Below are 17,870 nucleotides of genomic sequence, written 5' to 3'. Positions count from 1 at the left end.
ATACTGAAGTTGAATGCCAGTGAACTGAACGCTGTTTCTCTCGTCAGAACGTTAGCAACCCGCAATAGTGCGCTCAAAAGAAGCCACATCTCCGTGTGGCAAAGCGTACATGTAGAAATATAGAAAATTGCGGTATCTTTATGAAAAGTAACAAACAAACAAAAAGGTTTTCTGATAAAGGACTGAAAGGACACAACGTAACAATGTCAGAAATTCTATGTTTAGCATGTAAACACGCTAATTAGCCGCTACTTAGCATCCGGACAAATACTGCTGTTTCCAGTCAAAACAGCCCTTATGTTTCTGGCACTCAAGTGCTGTTACGTCCACTTGAGCGAGAACCGAGCTGCAAAGCGGCGTCTCATGGCTGAAGGAAAGCAGTCCGAGGACGCCCTGCTCGTGCCAGAGGATGAAAAGGACGGATGCAAAAGCAATGCGGAGGAACAGACCGGCAAGAGTGGCCCCGACCTGCTTCGGATGCTGAAGGCGGCCGAGAGCCGGTGGGCCAGAGAAGGAGGGGCGGCCGGGATGGCGGAGGTCGTTGGTGAGGCGCTCAAGACTGACATGGTGAGCGAAGTGGATGAACTCATATGAATGAAAAGTAGTGAGTAAAACTACCTCTGGATTCGATTAGCGTTTTGGATGAGACGTAGCACGGGAGCTATTCAAAATGTATGTGAGTCTGCATTCAATTAAGCTGTCAATGATTTTTTTGGTTTCAATGTGTTTGGGTTTTAATCAATGTTTGACCAGGGAGCAAGACACTTGTAAAAACAGGTCACTCCGTACTAGCTCCCAGATTCCCGGGTTGCTAGAGCCAAGCCCGACTGTCTTCGGGCAAAAGGTAGATCAGACCCTAGACTGGTCACCAGTTAGTTGAAGGGGACAGAGAGAAATAAACAACCACTCACATTGCCGCCAAGTGGGAATTGAGCCCAGACAGCTTGCACTAGAGTCAGCCGGAAGAACCACGGCACTATGGGGTGACCTATTGTGAAAATTGGCGTGTCCCTAAAATTAGGTATCAAAGTATACTTGGCCTACTCTCTCCAATGCAATTTCATATATTGGTGGGCTCATTTGTTACCAGGGTGACGAAGGTTCTACTTGCAACTGGACAAAAAGCCACTCGTGTTAAATGATCCTTTTTAGTCAAAATATACTGGGCATCTATCACCGTCACCAAGGATTTAATAGGCAAATGTTCATATTCACCTTGAGTTAAGATACATTATCTTTAAACCACATTGCATTGAAACAACAAAAGGGATAACCTAAATTCCCTTTAATTTGAGGCAATCAATTTGAAAGTCTCCAGACTTAAACCCAATAGAGCTTCTCGTCCTCCATTTTTTTACTCATCCTGTCCAAGTACTACTACAATAAATAACTTTAAATTGTATATTTCTTCAGGGTTTATGCTTAGATGAAATAGGTATTTCTAATTTCATCCCAATTCAAACGGATTTGACGTCTTCGGTTGCAGTAAATGAAGTGAATTGGACGTACATTGCCATCAATGGCAGCCGATAATGGCGAGCTGTGATTAAGTCTCCACCTGGGCTCTATTATTTCCCACACAAAGACTCCTTTGGGTGCAGCCTGTACTTTTATGAGGCGTGTCCGCTGGCTGTGTGAACTTGCACATCACGCTTCACGGGACATACGAACACACAGCTCGCTTCGAGGAAGCATGAAGAAAGTCTACAGTTTAGTGAATAGTAGCAAAACCAAGGACCGGGATGCAGTCCAGTCCATCCACATCAAGGTAGCGTTTGCTTTTTTTTTTTTGGTTGCTCTCAATTTACAAGCAACCATTCATTTTCAGTTTAGCATTTTGTGCCTTGAATTCAAAGTACAGAATGAAATGTGGTCAAATTCGCTTACAATGCGTGTTAAACATTAAACTCATGGATTTAAGTGCCCCCAATCGGGAAATAGAAAGAAAAAAAAAGCTGCATTCACGCATCTGGATTCCTGCGTAATCATTACCGAGAAAAGCCACACTGGCGGCACGTGAATAGGACAAATTTTATCACAACATTGCATGATTGCATTCATTCAGTTAGGACAAGACATACTTTTTGACCTTTTATGACCTTGACTCTGCAGATTATAATCCGGTTCATTTCGAACACACAAGCGTTTCCGTGGCAAGCAAAGGTCATTTGACATCATTGGGTAGTTTGATTATTGAACATGAATAAACTCTTATAAAATTGCTACTGTAAACGAAGATATTTTACATCTTTTATGTGAAAGCCAACATTTTAAAAACGAGGATATGGTCAAACGTATGCTCTGTTGCAAGAACTGTATATTTGGAAAAACGAATTTACCTTTTTTGGAGACTGGCTCCCTCTTGTGGTTTCCAGAAGAATCTCTGAAATGTATAGAAATCCAATTTCAATTTAGGCATAAGCTGCTACAATGAAGCATGAAATCATGAATATTCATAGTTTAAGCCCTAAATAAATAGATTACTCTATGATAAAGGTCATTTTTAAATATAAGATGACAATGTATAAAATTATTTCAGATATTGAGTAGCAAATGAGTTAATGATTCAGAAAGCAGTGATGTTTTTGGTCCCACAGAAAATACAGCTGACGGAGCAGAAACAAGAATTCAATAAGCGTCCTATGAAGGCGGATCCACGTTCGCTGTCTCGCTCCATCTCGCAGTCGTCCACCGACAGCAATACTTCAGGTAGGCCGACTCACATCTATCTAAACGAGCTAAATAGATAAATAATAGGGGTGGGACTGAGTATGCAGGTGGCGGTCCAGTCCTATTGCTTGAAAGCATTGTGTTCCCTGATGCATTGTTTTAGATGGAGTAACTATGAAATGGTAAAAGAGAGTGAGATTTTACGGCAAAATGTAATTTTGTTTTCATTTTCTGACATGATTCTGAGGACATTTAAGTGAAGTACTGGGTTGTTGATCTATCTCGCTTTCGAGCTAACTATTGCTAGCTCTTGGTCTTTCTTTTTTTTTTGGTCAAAACTACTCTAATCAAATATTGATTATTCGATTTCAAACCAAATATGGTAGTCTATTAGAGCAAACATACCGTATGCTGACCTTAACCCTAGAATGGTAACCCTCTATTTCAGGGATTACCTTTCAGGCTTCTGAAATAGAGGGTTACCATGGTTACCGGGGAAAAAAATGGGTCCTAAGCAAGACGGTGTAATGAAGGGTACCCATTTTTCCCCCAAGGTAACCATGGTAACCCTCTATTTCAGAAGCGTGAAAGGTAACCCCCGAAATAAAGGGTTACTATTCTAGGGTTAAGTTGTCTTCATGGGCTTTGGAAAAAATGAACCCTAAAATGTAAAAAAAAAAGAAGGCAATTCTCTAGTAAAATTATGCCTCGAGGGGCCTTTCCGGTGAAGTTTTTAAACTGATAAGCACTATTTACCATAATAACAACACCACATGAAGTTAGCATTACTCCCTGTTGTTGTTTAGCGGGCTCCGGGGATGAAACCTCTCCTAGGAACAAAGTCCACAAGTCATCAAACGGCGCCTCTGATTTTTGTATCAAAAACATCAAACAAGCTCATTTTGGACGCCGAGAAATCTGCATCGCAGAGCAAGGTGAGGATAACCATCCTAACAAACGTGTTTAGCATGTGACGAATCACCACACTGGTGGTCTGCGCTCAGAGATGCCGGCCTTGATGGTCCTGAGAAAGAAAGCGGGATCGGAGAAACCTCTCGCCGGCGCCAAAGTAATCGGCTGCACGCACGTCACGGCGCAGACGGCGGTAAGCGCCCAAAGCCAACCTTATTTTCATTGCAACTCAGTGGACTGGTGGTGAATGGTCATCTTTCAGTGCCTTCGACAGCACGAGACGTCCAATCTATTTAGATGTTTATTCGTCAAAATTGATTGGAGTTAAGCTAAACTATACGTGTTTGCGTTCCAGGTTCTAATTGAGACACTTTCGGTGTTGGGGGCTCAATGCCGGTGGGCCGCCTGCAACATCTTCTCCACCCAGAACGCCGTCGCCGCGGCACTGGCCGAGCAAGGTGCCCCACCGTACCTGCCGCTTTTTGTCTTTTGTTTACGCTCGTGAATGCATCTTTCTCGGTCCGCTCAGGTACGCCTGTGTTTGCATGGAAAGGGGAATCGGAGGACGACTTTTGGTGGTGCATCGACCGCTGTGTCGGAGCTAATACATGGCAACCCAATGTGGTACGTTAGCTGAGATTTGAAGGAGCAAATTTAAGATAACTTCAGTTAAACATGTGCGTTTTGAGCAGAAAAAAATGATGGTCAAGTAGCCAACATTTCAAACTAGATCACAATTTCGTCATCTATAAACATTTGTAAAAAAGCCAATGTTTCAGAGTAGATCACCTATTTGTCATTTAAAACAGCCAGTCAGAAAATAGATTCAAAACTACGCCTCGAGTGGAGACTGCGACCTGAATGCAGCGCCTTAGACCGCTCGGCCATTCTGACTCACATGAGCAGCTTTAAGCTAACTTTAAGCTAAGTGCAGCTAAATTAATGAGTTTTGAGGAGAGTACAAATGTGGTAAAGTAGTGAGAGTTTCAGAGCAGATCACCTTCTTGTGATCTAAAACAGCCTGTCAGAAGTGGGATTCGAACCCACGCCTCCAGCGAAGACTGCGGCCTAAACGCAGCGCCTTAGACCACTCGGCCATCCTGACTCACATGAATGGCTCCAAGCTAACTTTAAGCTAACTGCAGCTAAATTAATGAGTTTTGAGGAGAGTACAAATGTGGCAAAGTAGTGAGTTTCAGAGCAGATCACCTTCTTGTGATCTAAAACAGCCTGTCAGAAGTGGGATTCGAACCCACGCCTCCAGTGGAGACTGCGGCCTAAACACAGCGCCTTAGACCACTCGGCCATCCTGACTCACATGAGTAGCTCCAAGCTAACTTTAAGCTAAGTGCAGCTAAATTAATGAGTTTTGAGGAGTGTACAAATGTGGTAAAGTAGTGAAAGTTTCAGAGCAGATCACCTTCTTGTGATCTAAAACAGCCTGTCAGAAGTGGGATTCGAACCCACGCCTCCAGTGGAGACTGCGACCTAAGCGCAGCGCCTTAGACCGCTCGGCCATCCTGACTCACACTAATGCCTTTAAACCCACAATGTTGGCAAAGTAGCCAATGTTTCAAACTTAATCAACTTTTTGTCATCTAAAACCATTTGAAGATTCTTGATGACGGTGGCGACCTGACCCACTGGATCTACGAGAAGTACCCAAACCTGCTCAAAAACATACGTGGCATCGTGGAAGAAAGCGTCACGGGAGTCTATCGGTTTGTTCAAGTCTCCTTCCTATTTCTGAACTACTAGCAATTGAACCCTCCTCTATAATCCTCAAGTTTCTTTTGCTTAAAAAAAATAGTAGCCATTTCAGTTCATATCATCACCAAAATGAATGAAAACAAAGTGAGTGAGATCTGGAGCCCTCCCTCTAAAATACTTATCTGTTTGCATCAGCTTGTACCAGCTCTTCAAAGCAGGCAAGTTGTGTGTTCCCGCCATGAACATCAACGATTCCATCACCAAGCAGAAATTTGACAACCTTTACTGTTGCAAGGAGTCCATATTGGATGGGTGAGCGGCCATCTTGTAGAACACACGTACACCTATAAACACATTTTCACAAGTGACTGTTACAATCAGGTTGAGGAGAACCACAGACATGATGTTTGCTGGCAAGCAGGTGTTGGTGTGCGGCTACGGTGAGGTCAGTAAACACGTGCGAGGGTCAGTCATCATCCAATCGAGTGAATTTGGATTACGGCTAGTTTGGAATGGTAATACAGTGGTGAACTTGGATTAATATATACAGACACACTCAAACATACCTTTAATGTAACTTTACACAAAACTGAATTCCAATTATGTTTTAATTTTTTTAACCTTCGTTCTGGCCGGGTTAGCTGTTTGCCACGCCTCCATCCTCACGTTCGCTATCGATGGGCTGTTTGCTGTTGTATTCCCTTCACAATATTCCGAAAATGATGCACACAAATGTCCTCACAATAGGATAACGCACGACCACTTGCCAACGAGAAGTAGTCTTGAATGAGCGATCGTGGGAGCTAACAGGCTAAGGAAGGAATAACAGCCTAACCACATATTGATTGTGGGTAATGACGTTTTATTCTGAGAAAGGGTGCCATTGCCTATCGGAGTTGTGTGCACGAGTATACTCCATTACCCAGAAAGCCCTCTTTTTGCCCGCGCATGCGCGTTGTGTGTTTTCTGCTCCATGTGTAGGAGAAACTCGTGTGAATAAATCGTTCAATGCTCGTAGATATCTGTTATCCACGGAAGAGATGCGGCAAAAAAGACAGTGCGCTACAATGATAAACAGCCTCTCATGTCATGGCCACCTGTCTTCCTCGCATCTCGAATTTTTTCTCGTACTTAGAGCAAATTATTTGCTTGAAATTTTCTTCGTATCTCGAGCATCTCGTAGGTAGAGCTGCTCGTATGTAGAGGTACCACTGTACTAGCCTGCTAGCGACATCAAAAACATTAAAATAAACCAATACTTCACAGGTTGGCAAAGGTTGCTGCGCCGCCCTCAAAGCGTTGGGTGCATTAGTATACGTGACGGAGGTGGACCCCATCTGTGCTATCCAGGCATGGTATGATGAATTATGAACAAAAATGTTTAGTTGGAAATATTATCCTCTATGAAATTGATTGATTTCTTTTTTTTACAGCATGGACGGGTTGAGAGTGATCCAACTGAGCGAGGTGCTCCGACAAGTTGACATGGTCATTACCTGCACAGGTACATAGACCGCCTATTTTTGTCAATAATGAACTCGCAATGGCTGCCATCCCTCCCAGTCAAAAACTTTCATGAACGTGAAAATTCCCTGCATAGGTAATAAAAACGTGGTTGGCAGGGAACATCTAGAACGGATGAAGAACGGCTGTATCGTCTGCAACATGGGACATTCCAACACCGAGATAGATTTGGTATGATTCATGAGTAAAATTGGACTGAACGCAGAAACGGTCAGCCATGAAGGTGCGAATGTAGAAATAGAAATTACCTTGTGTTCTCCCAGGTAAGCTTGCGCACAGCAGAGCTGCGATGGGTGCGCGTTCGGCCCCAGGTGGACCACATCGTATGGCCGGATGGAAGGAAGATCATACTGCTGGCAGAGGTTATATCACATTATTACTTAATTTGACATATTTTGTATTGCTCAGTTCATATAAACTGTTTTAAGCCCTCCAATAGGAACACTCACATTTTTTAATGACCATTTGCTTTTGTGGTGCTCTCAGGGTCGTTTATTGAACTTGAGCTGCTCCACTGTGCCCCCATTCGTCCTCTCCATCACCGCCACCACTCAGGTAGATCACCTGCAAGCACATATTTCTTGTTAAATCCGGAAAGACCGATTTGTCCGCTCAATTAATTAGGCTCTGGCCCTCATCGAGCTGTATACCGCCCCGGAGGGACGTTACAAACAAGATGTCTACCTTCTGCCTAAAAAGATGGGCGAGTCCTTTGACCACACTTGATATAATGGTGGAGTCAAAACTCCCTTAAATTGCTATTTGAATATTTATGTTGACAGACGAATATGTCGCGAGTCTTCACCTCCCCGGCTTTGATGCTCACCTCACTGAGCTAACTGATGAACAGAGCAAGTACTTGGGTATCAGTAAGCATGGACCCTTTAAACCTAACTATTACAGGTGACATGATACACACACAAATTATATATACTTTTAAGACTTTTCACATTTAAAGTGATTCCCCCTCCCGACAGGTATTGACTGCATGGACCCTGAACACTGTCTGCTTGATCTGTTGATACTCTGAAAACTCAGTTGCAAGTGTAACTATACGCAATTATCTGGTATAATGATTTTTTTTAGAATGAGAAACTAAATAGACTGTAAACCAAGGGTGTCCAAACCGCGGGCCACTTGCGGCCTGCTACAAAGTTTTTATTGCTCCGTAGCAAATAATGACAGCCCAGAAAGGGCTAACAATAAATTAATTAGCTATTCTAAATTGTTAGACTTAAAGCCACAATGTTGTTTTTCAAGGTTTGTTAAATTCAGTATCAAGCATGATACTCATTAAGTCAGTTTGTGCTATTGTACCACAGCCGAAAATTAGCTTCGTCATGCGCTAATTACCGATGCTAGCAAAAGACACAAGTTAACTAGCCGACTTTATCCGGTTTTGACGCCTTCTAACATAGCTAACAACTTTATATGTGCTCGTGTCGATATTAAGTGTTCATAACAATCAAATTCTGGCTGTTATTACCGCGTAGCATTTATACATTTTGATGGTATAGACCCATCCAAACTACTGCTAAAGAAGACACACAACAGCACTTACCAGAATATAAATTACACTGTTTTTTCCCCCTTCTTCGGCGTTATTTATAACTAGCGGCCATCTTGGTAATGGCAACCGGCGACTGTAAACACAGCATTTAACATGCGTCAATTTAAAGATGTCATTAACCTGCAGTACGTGAATTTGAAGAGTAGAATTTATGTAGAGACATTAACAATATGACTAAGGGGATTTTTAGATGTTGGGGCCAACGTAGAGCTAAAAATAATCTAAAAAGTCCACATTTTATTTGCCCAATTAGATATAGGTAATGGTTTGAAGTTTTGTTTATTATTGTGTCATACGTATTGATTGGGAGGAATGTTCTGTAAAACAATGGCGCCGTCTAGTGTACAAACAAGAGACCGCTTTCTCTCAATACTAGACATCCATATGCTTTAAAAATGTCACTATATATTTTGTTTATAAAGGCTCCCAAAGTGTGCGAAACACATTAAACTTTTAACCAGCAAGATTGCTAAGGGAAAAGTTAGCTTTTTAGCTAGCTAGCAGAGAAACAAAACTGCATTAAATAGAAGAAAAAAAACAATAAAAAGACATCTTCACCTAAGCGTTAATTAGTTTTATATACTTACCACCAAACTACACACCAGAATTGCAAAAAACATGTTCACAAATCAAGATTTAGAAAAAGACATTGCATTTTTGTTTATTTTCTTCAAGTTACAGGGAAGCACATAAAAGTTCTTTAAGGAATATATATATATATATAATCGTGAACAAATGATCTTAAATGAAATTCCAAACCATAGGTAAAAAAAAAAAGGTTGAGAGTTTAATGCCCAGATAATGTAGCAAGATTTTTGCACAAAGTTTAGCGATTATTTAGTATTTTGGGGGCATTTGTCTGCCACAGAATGCACTCGCCTAAGGCAGAGGAAGACAAAAAAATTAGGGTGATTTTTTTAAAACTCATTTTTAATCACATTTGGCAGCACTGTCAACAACTCTTCACTCTGTTGTCTTTGTATCTAGCTTTTGGATTTTAATCAAGTTTGGATTTGAATACTTTAGTCTCCAAGGACTATAATTCAGTTTGATTGGATACAGTTTCATGAAAATGAAAATGAAAAAAAATAAACTTTTATTCATGATTTGGTCCTGCTGCAATAAATTCTAAGAAATGAAGAACCCAAATGGATTATTGGAATGTCGAACAGTATAAGAAGGGAAAAAAGAGCACTTCAGTTAGACTATTAAGTAACATTTAACATTTTGCATATTGAATTAAAACAGTCATGTCTTACTCATCTTCACAGGAGCCCAAACACGTGTTAGGTTAAAATCCACCTTAGAATTCACCTCCTGTGAGAAAAGAAAAAGCTATCCCTACGCAAGTCAAACAACTAGTGTAGTAGGCAACAATCAAACAAGGATGTACAGAACGGCATGGCCAACTTGTTCTCACAAGAATTTTACTGAAAATTGTATACTCAACAATTATTGAAAATGATTCTGCCCTGCTTAAATGATCCTACTTCAACATGAGCATCATGCTACATCGAATACAAAGTGAATATTACTCCTGAAATGTATATAAACTGATTATGACTCCTGGAATTTATTTTACGGATGGTTGCTGTTCATGATTTTGTTAACAAAAGCAACCAAAAAAAATGTTCTGTTTACTTTTAAAAGGAAATGTTAGGTTTGGAATTACGCACTCGTTATCAACGAACTAGCTTGCTAAGCGGATAGCTCATCTGTTAATTACTAGCTAGATATCCTGGAATTTATTGTTCATGATTTTGTTAACAAAAGCAATAAAAAATTGTTCAGTTTAAACTTTTAAAAGGAAATATGTTAGCTTTGGAATTACACACTTGTTATCTACGAGCTAGCTTGCTAAGCAGATAGCTCATCTGATAATTGCTAGCTATCTATCCTGGAATTTATTATACGGATGATTACTGTTCATGATTTTGTTAACAAAAGCAATAAAAATGGTTCTGTTGAAACTTTTAAAAGGAAATATGTTAGCTTTGGTATTACACACTTGTTATCTACGAGCTAGCTTGCTAAGGAGATAGCTCATCTGATAAATGCTAGCTAGCTATTTTCTAACCAACCTGCTTGATTTTTACATTGGACTATTGGCTTTATAAGGTGTACCAGACTAGACATTTTTATATTCAATATAGACACTTTTTAATTTACAAAACGTGTTCAAGAACTACTAAAAAAAATGTCACTTTTGCGCGGCATTTTTCCACCCAAAATCCACTAAAATTCCCACGAGAGCAAATTGGCTTGCCAGACTGTCGTCCGTTCATCTCCCCAACAAACCCGACACTTCTTAACTCTGCATCATGCCACACCGATACACAAAAGACACTCAAGAAAACGACGACGACGACTTCCCTAAAACGGAGAGGAGCGAGACGTCGGGAAAACGGGAATCATCTGAGATTCCTGCTGATCGTCAGGTTTACATTCCACGCTCCTCCTGTGGCTTTTCCGTCGGACTCCTAAACTGTGCCTGAAGGTCCTGAAGTTCCAAATAGAACGTTAGAGGAAAGACCAAAAAAATGTAAATCCGCCGCTTCCTCCGATTGGACTCCCGACGCTAAAAGCCGAAACGGGGCGTGCCACAGGTAGTCATAAAAATCTCGCTGTAAAAAATACGTCTGGATTAAATAAGAACTACAACTCCATGTCCTGTGCCTCATCCTCAGAAAAGTCCGACATGGAGCTCTCGTCGGAGGAGTTGCCGCCGCCCTCCTCCTGCTCCTTTAGCGCCTCCTCCGTGGCATACTTTTGGATGTATTCTGACAAAGACACAAAAATGGGTGTTAGGAAGGAAATTTACGTTGAAAAAGTATGCACAGTATTATTGTTAAGCCTTCTCCATACGTAAAGTGTCGGTGTCATTCTTAGATCGTTTTCGGAAATTAACAGCACATACTTTATTCCTGTCATCCATCCTAGTCTAAAGCAATGTTCCCTCTAAGCTGCGCGCAGGTGCAATTGCGCACTACTCTCGTCTTCTCTGCGCACAGCAAATCATATGGAGCGCACCAAATAAAATCCCCATTTTTTTTAGCTGTGAGGTCGACGCGCGAACCACTCATCCGCCGGGCCGCCCATTCATAGATATTAATCATTACATTTTATTATTACTAAATCATTTATGTGTAGTAGACATGCACCTGCTTATGGCAGGTGTGATACTGGTGTGTGCCCATAGCGAGGAATGATGATGTTGCTCACACCAGTACTCAATGTGCTCAGGGAGGTTGTCTTTCTGCCCAAAATTAGAGGGAACATTGGTCTAAAGTATTAAATTGCGTATTTTCTCGCATATTAGCCACCTCCGCATATAAGCCGTACCCTTGATTTGCCTTAAAATTGTTGAATTGGACCATTTCCTCCGTATAAGATGCCCCCTCATTCACAATTTTTACCTCCATATTCATGGTTTTAATAGGGAGTACAACTTACTTACTTTGAAGGGAAACTTAAGAAAAATCAATATTTCTGAAATACTGTAAAAATCATCAGCTGGATTTCACATTCCTAGAGTGTTGCCACCACGTCGACAAATTCAAAAAGGAAGTCAAGTGAGCAGTACAACCAGGAAGTGTCTCCGTCGCAGTCTAGTTTGGCTCCCTTAGGTAAGATGGCGGCGCCCTAAGATATTAATGGCAGGCACACGTAAGAGTTTTTTCACGTTTTATGCAAGATGGATTTTTTCCTGAATTTCATTAATAGATGTCCAAATAAATTTTGTTTAGCATTTTATCTGTTTATCTTTTCTCTATTTTGAAATAAATGACCGTATCTGCCGCATTGTCTTGCGTTATGGCGTTTCCTCTTTGTCACCTTGCAGTTTCGTGCATGTCAAGTCTAATTTGTGTGCATATAATTTTTTGGGGCGACAAATATGGCGTGTATGCGAGAAAACATGGTAGTAAAAACCTGCATCTGATGTTAACTTGGGTAATTTTTGTTACATTTCTGTGACGATTCCCAATTTTTTTATGAGACATCAAGAAAGAGTAGACAGTAATGCTACTTGTATTCGGTAGCATATATTTTGGTGATTCCGTTTTTTTAGTATCACGCATGTTCTTCCGTCTGTTCTCCTTTCTACTGCCCCAAAACAATGTTGCATCAGATTGTGTCATAAGGGAGGGGAGGACCTTTGATCTTGTGTTTGTAATCCTCTGGGCGGTGAAGAAACATTGCTGCGGCGTCCCCGTTTAAAGGGTCAATAGGGTTAGGGTAGGAGAGCAGCTGGGGTAGGAAGGTCTCAAAGATGTTGGTGAGGTCTGGAGGTGACATACGGGGCGAGAGGAAAAGTGGATTTAGTCGTAGTCATAAGGATGAGCATTTGTCTCGTTTCAAATTTGTCATCATCATCTCAATTTTGTCTAATCTAAAGCACTCCAGACGGTAAATCCGGTTTGGCAGTGTTACTCTACCTGAGACTCTCCCAGTAAAACCTGAAGCTCAACTGATAATCGTCAATTGCGTGCGTGCGTGCTGGTGATGCTGTTGCTCACAAATGCTTTGTATTATGATACCATTGATGTCATAGTTTCAATTAAAGCCAATAAAAACTGGTAGTACCTGCATTAACCTGTCTTACAAAACATACTCAACCGCCTAATTTCTACATAACGTAGACCACGTTCATCTATCTTAAACTTTTAGACAAAGTGACAATTCTACCGTGCCTGTTACATACCGTAAAGTGCCGTCCACATCTGGTTGATGACGTCCAAACACACTGTCCCTGACCTGAAAAGACATGCAACACTGTCAAAATAACTTGACAAGTTACCCTTATAAACTGCTACAAAGTGGTAGCACATGACTTAATTTAATGTTTCGGGGTCAAATCTTAAAGTGTGCATTATTGGAATTATAATCACCTACATGAAATTGATGTAAATATTACACAAAAATGAAAGTATGTTTAAAAGAGTGATCAGAGAAAATAATCATACAATAGAAAATGACTCACGCTTCATCTATGTTGGGATGAAAAATTTTGTTCATGAAGCCTGTTTAAAGAAATGTGGAAAATAGGATATTACATACTTGAATGGAAGACTTAAAAACAAAGATGTCACTGACGTACCTATTGATGGGGACTTAAAGGGGTATTTGTCGGGAAGATCCACTCTGACCTTCCACACGCCTCCTTCGTAGGGAGCTGCAACGACAAAACCAGGATGTCAAAAAGTGGTCTTAAATTGATAAGAATGAATTTTAATGGCTTACTTTCGGACGGTCCGTGGAACTTGACCACAAACTCATTGAGACCACTCAAAATGGTGACCTCATGCTTGCTCTCAATGCTGATGTCTGGTTAAGGAAATATACAGAGCAGGAAACACACTAAACAGGATGTCAAACCAGAAGCTAACTTTTTTGTGACGGGAAAACCCAAAATGCATTTCAAAAGATCCTGTTTTCACCGAATGATTTAGTACTGAAATTATTGTGAGCAGGACTATTAGCTTCTTTTAATACCTTCTTTTATTCTTTTTTTTATTTTAAATGTTGGGTGTGTTATTGTAATTGAATTCATTTGCAGCAACAAGTCAATATACTGCTAATCAGAAGTTGTGGCAATAAAAAAACTGCATCTTCAGTTTTGTGGGGCTTGTTTCAACATGTTATTCCTCAGATCAGCTGTGAATAGTCGGAAGCCCCGCCCTCTGCCATGTTCCGGATGGTAACAGGCGAACCAATCAGAATGCACCGTCTCGCTGCAGGACAAAAACAAAACAATTGAGCTCACGCTGCCTGACAAAACCATTCCGGGTTACTTAACCTCACCACGGGAAAAAAAACGGAAATACACGTCTATTAAAAAACACCAATAAAACTGTGATTGAATGAAGCTAAATAATAAGTCAGAATATAAGTTGGTGTTTACCCCCCAACACGTAGAATCATGACTTCTTACCATGTGTGCTTAGTATTCCAAATATAAGTGAGGTTTGAAAACGACATTTCAATACTCAAAAAAATATCGATTGGTGGAGACCTACTGAGCCAAAATACTTGTTAGCGTAGCCCTCGTTTGTTCTCTTTTAGCTAGCAAGCCTTCATCAAAACGGTGACAAAAACAAGTTTGACCAACATTAAAACGTTTCAAAACAGCGTCAAATTCAAACCCCGGCCCCTAAAATATGTGTCGTCCAGTGGCTTTTATTCACAAGAGTCCGACGACGACGTGTATTATTTTCTTTTCTTATTTCCATGTTAAAAACAACCTAAAGCTAATTCCGAGTTAGCCGCTAACGTACAGTAAAAAAGAAGGCAACGCTAACACAGACTACTTATCCCACTGAAAACAAAGACTAAGTGGATAAAGTCAAAATAATTTAAAAAATGTTAGCTTCGTTAATATAATAATTCATACCAGTGTCACTGACACACACGTGTGGGTAGTTTTCCCAAGACCTTAATATTGTTAAAGCCCACAATATCAAACCAAAGCAACGGCGAACAAGCTAAATAATCATTTTCATCCAATAAATCGTTAATATGACAGTAGAATAAAGGATACAGTTTCACCACGTCGGTGTCCATTCGCCTCTTGCCAGGACTTGGAGACGACATTTTTGTTAGTGTATTCCTTTGAGAAGTCAGCTAAAAAAATACTGCGGTTGCTGTTTCTTTTTCAACGGTGGAAACAGCTACAAAGGCTGTGGTCCCAAATCGTCAACCTTCCAACGGAATCCATACACAAAAGAGCAGTTGTGACATCGTTTACTTTGTCTTTTTTTTTCTTTTTTTTTTTGGGCCCCCCACCGGACACCCCAAGTAATATTTCGAGCAGCTTCGACGAGTTGTCTTCGGACGAGCTCCAACCAGACGAGGGGAGGAGTTCAAATATGGAAATTCAAAGGAAAAACGAAAAAAAAACGTGTCACAACGTATCATTTTCACTGCGTAATTAAATTTAAAAAATCATTTATGACGATTAGGAAGTCAACGAACCATGAAAAGTTTGTAGTTTCGTAAAAAAAATGGCTAAATAGAACTAATGTATTGCTATTGGCTTGATGTCACAGCACTGCATTGTCAGCCATTTTCTGTCAAATTTTAGTATGATGAAATCTAAATTTAATCAGGCGTTTGATTAAACGTTTATTCTATCGAGCCTGTTAAAGGGCAAAGTTCACGAAGGGTTTAGTGTCAACTGGTCAAACGCTATTGCGCTTCCTAGGCCACCGTAGTTTTGCTTACAGATAGGAAAAATGTAGTTTGTACACTAGGGGTCGCTAACTGTAATCTTTTCGGGCAGGGGTGGGGAATCTATGGCTCGAGAGCCATATGTGGCTCTCCACTAACCTTCAAGATAAAATTGAATTGAATTGAATGTTTTTATTGTCATTATTGGATTGGATTGGATAACTTTATTCATCCCGTATTCGTTTGAGCAATTTAATCTAAAAGTATAAAATTACGTAGGCTTCATAAATGTGCGCACCCTCCTAAATAAGTGAAAGTTGCAATTTTAAATATTTATAAATAAATTTCATATTTTTATTTGATATTTCTGCCTGGATGGGAGATGTTCACCACTCAAGATTGTTTCATTATCACAAGACCATGCACGTATCAAAGTGCAGTAGCCTTAATGTCCGCAAGAAGGTAGTGTTGCGCCACTTTTCCCCCCTCCTCCAAAACAGCTTGCTGGTGGGCTTTCCAAAGTGAATTATAAAGCAAATACGCCAATGAGCCATGCAAAGCTCCTTTGAGGAGTTCATGCAAACATAATAATAATAGTAATACAGCCATCAAAGCATGTGAAACCCGCAAGGTCACCCAGAGTTTTATTAACCAACAAGTCAAGCATCCTCACTTGCCATCTTGAGTGCCTTAAGGATTCATTCTGCTTGATTTGCTTAGGAAAAAAATACTATGCGGAGAACACTTTGTCCCTCTTAACAAGGTCGAGATATGGCTTTTTGAATGCCCTCAAAATTAGCCTGACTGCCGTCCTATTATTTATCTTATGAATGTGAAGGATGTTGGAACATGAGCAGGAAATAACAAATACAAGGGAATTATTTGTCATGAATAATAAGGTGTAAGGAGTAACCGAAAGTGATATCAACCCGGCTATTGATAGCCCTTTCTTCGAGAGGGCCGGCTGGCTTGATTTGGAGATAATCAAGTGATGACAAAAGACAATGATGCCGCTTTGAAGTCTTTCTTCCAGCTCGGCTGCTAACGTGCTGCCATTATTTGGACTTTGGAGCCTATTATGAGTCTGTTTACATTTGCATAGCATTTTGAGAGCGGATTTTTAGAGGAGGCGTTAAATGGGAGATTTCCAAAGGACAAATCTCATATTATGACCAAAAAATAAAAGTTGGTGTTGACAACGAGGGTCTGGATGAAATTCCTCAACGTTACATAATTTTGCTCCGACGGTGCAAAGAACCTTGGAAGTTTCATGACGTGACAAAGCGCTTGAGAGCGGCGCCTCATCCTTTTCCTATCCGTTCCCCTTGGTAACTATGGAAACTATGTGTTTTAATCTCCAACACCATTTTTGATTGCCGACACACGGCGGGGCGCCTGGAGTTTTCACGCATCCGAAAAGGGGAGAGATGGGAAAAAACTGAAAAAAAAAAAGGTGTTCACTGACATGGCAAAGGTCAGTTTGTCAAAGTTGGCGGACAGAAGTTGGAGGGAATAATGCGGATTTGTTGATAAATACACCCACACGTGTCTATTTAAAGATTTGGATGACGACACGGGGCGAGATTTCGCAGAGGAGTTAGTCTGTGATCTCAGATAGTCAATACATCTAAAGCTCCCTCTTTAATTAGACACAAAGACGAAAACCCATCACCATGACGACACGATATAAAGGCAGAGGCAAAGGAAGGCGGCTTGTGAGCATCTGTGGAAAGCAGAAAGGGCAGCGCCTATCCGCATACATTTTGGCGATAGCATCTCTCCTCGCCTGCTATTAATACCACCGATAATTTATTTTGACACACGATTGGCTCGTCTGTACATAAATAAAGATGGGATGGATTGTTTTATGAAAACGGCCTGCTTGTGTATTGGAAGAAAGAAATGAGATGGACATTAGGAGACCACCCACTGATGTGTGGGGGTCCGTACTTCGCTCTGGTACCACGTGTTGAGTGTTGATCATGCTGTTTAGCGTACCATGCTTTGCCACAAACAGATATTATTACAGTGGCGGGCCGTCAGGGCCTTCAAGGCCTTCTCTGCTGGCCTAAGAAATATCTGAATCATATATTATATTTTGTCCATGAAAACTTATGAAATAATTCCAAATTGTCTGTTAGCTTCCTTTCATTGCTTTCCCCCTGGTTGCACTGCTTCCAGATGTGTGTTTTCATATTGAAGCATTTAACCAATCACATTTCAGCCATTATTTGTTGCCAGGGTCAGAAATCTGCCTCAAGGCCTTCACAATCAGTTCTGCAGGCTCTGCTGCATTAAACAAGCGTCGATAAGACTG

General features: G+C 40.8%; 2 protein-coding genes, 1 long non-coding RNA gene and 3 other non-coding genes across 8 annotated transcripts; 1 reads left to right on the top strand and 5 right to left on the bottom strand.

The window, feature by feature from the left end:
* Positions 1–55: 55 nt before the first annotated feature.
* LOC144070899 (S-adenosylhomocysteine hydrolase-like protein 1) lies at positions 56–12,975 on the top strand. Of its 3 annotated transcripts, none has more exons than XM_077595411.1 (17): positions 56–567; positions 2,598–2,709; positions 3,477–3,605; positions 3,675–3,775; positions 3,938–4,040; positions 4,112–4,206; positions 5,197–5,303; positions 5,488–5,604; positions 5,674–5,737; positions 6,559–6,647; positions 6,726–6,796; positions 6,893–6,987; positions 7,080–7,178; positions 7,303–7,371; positions 7,441–7,519; positions 7,599–7,719; positions 7,794–12,975. In XM_077595411.1, the coding sequence occupies exons 1-17, from the start codon at positions 298–300 to the stop codon at positions 7,798–7,800; spliced, it is 1,728 nt and encodes a 575-aa protein (XP_077451537.1). In that variant the 5' UTR covers positions 56–297; the 3' UTR covers positions 7,801–12,975. The 3 variants fall into 3 exon arrangements, with proteins under 3 accessions (XP_077451537.1, XP_077451538.1, XP_077451539.1); XM_077595413.1 differs by lacking the exon at positions 56–567 and adding an exon at positions 1,424–1,768; XM_077595412.1 differs by lacking the exon at positions 7,794–12,975 and having other exon boundaries at positions 7,599–7,723.
* trnal-uag (transfer RNA leucine (anticodon UAG)) lies at positions 4,605–4,687 on the bottom strand. Its single transcript has one exon. It is a non-coding gene; the product is annotated as a tRNA-Leu (tRNA).
* Positions 4,814–4,896, bottom strand: trnal-uag (transfer RNA leucine (anticodon UAG)). Its single transcript has one exon. It is a non-coding gene; the product is annotated as a tRNA-Leu (tRNA).
* LOC144070904 (uncharacterized) lies at positions 4,888–7,729 on the bottom strand. The gene is made up of 3 exons (XR_013299494.1): positions 7,266–7,729; positions 7,065–7,169; positions 4,888–5,636 (listed from the first exon to the last, which is right to left on the bottom strand). It is a non-coding gene; the product is annotated as an uncharacterized LOC144070904 (long non-coding RNA).
* On the bottom strand, positions 5,025–5,107 carry trnal-uag (transfer RNA leucine (anticodon UAG)). Its single transcript has one exon. It is a non-coding gene; the product is annotated as a tRNA-Leu (tRNA).
* On the bottom strand, positions 9,022–15,249 carry LOC144070901 (ubiquitin-conjugating enzyme E2 H-like). The gene is made up of 7 exons (XM_077595415.1): positions 14,925–15,249; positions 13,628–13,704; positions 13,485–13,559; positions 13,368–13,407; positions 13,089–13,141; positions 12,541–12,669; positions 9,022–11,166 (listed from the first exon to the last, which is right to left on the bottom strand). The coding sequence occupies exons 1-7, from the start codon at positions 14,975–14,977 to the stop codon at positions 11,042–11,044; spliced, it is 552 nt and encodes a 183-aa protein (XP_077451541.1). The 5' UTR covers positions 14,978–15,249; the 3' UTR covers positions 9,022–11,041.
* Between the last annotated feature and the right edge of the window lie 2,621 nt (positions 15,250–17,870).

Source organism: Stigmatopora argus, chromosome 3, assembly GCF_051989625.1.
Source record: "Stigmatopora argus isolate UIUO_Sarg chromosome 3, RoL_Sarg_1.0, whole genome shotgun sequence".
NCBI classification, from domain to species: Eukaryota; Metazoa; Chordata; class Actinopteri; order Syngnathiformes; family Syngnathidae; genus Stigmatopora; species Stigmatopora argus.
The sequence above is the reverse complement of the archived record's forward strand: the minus strand, read 5'-3'. Positions and strand labels throughout refer to the sequence as shown.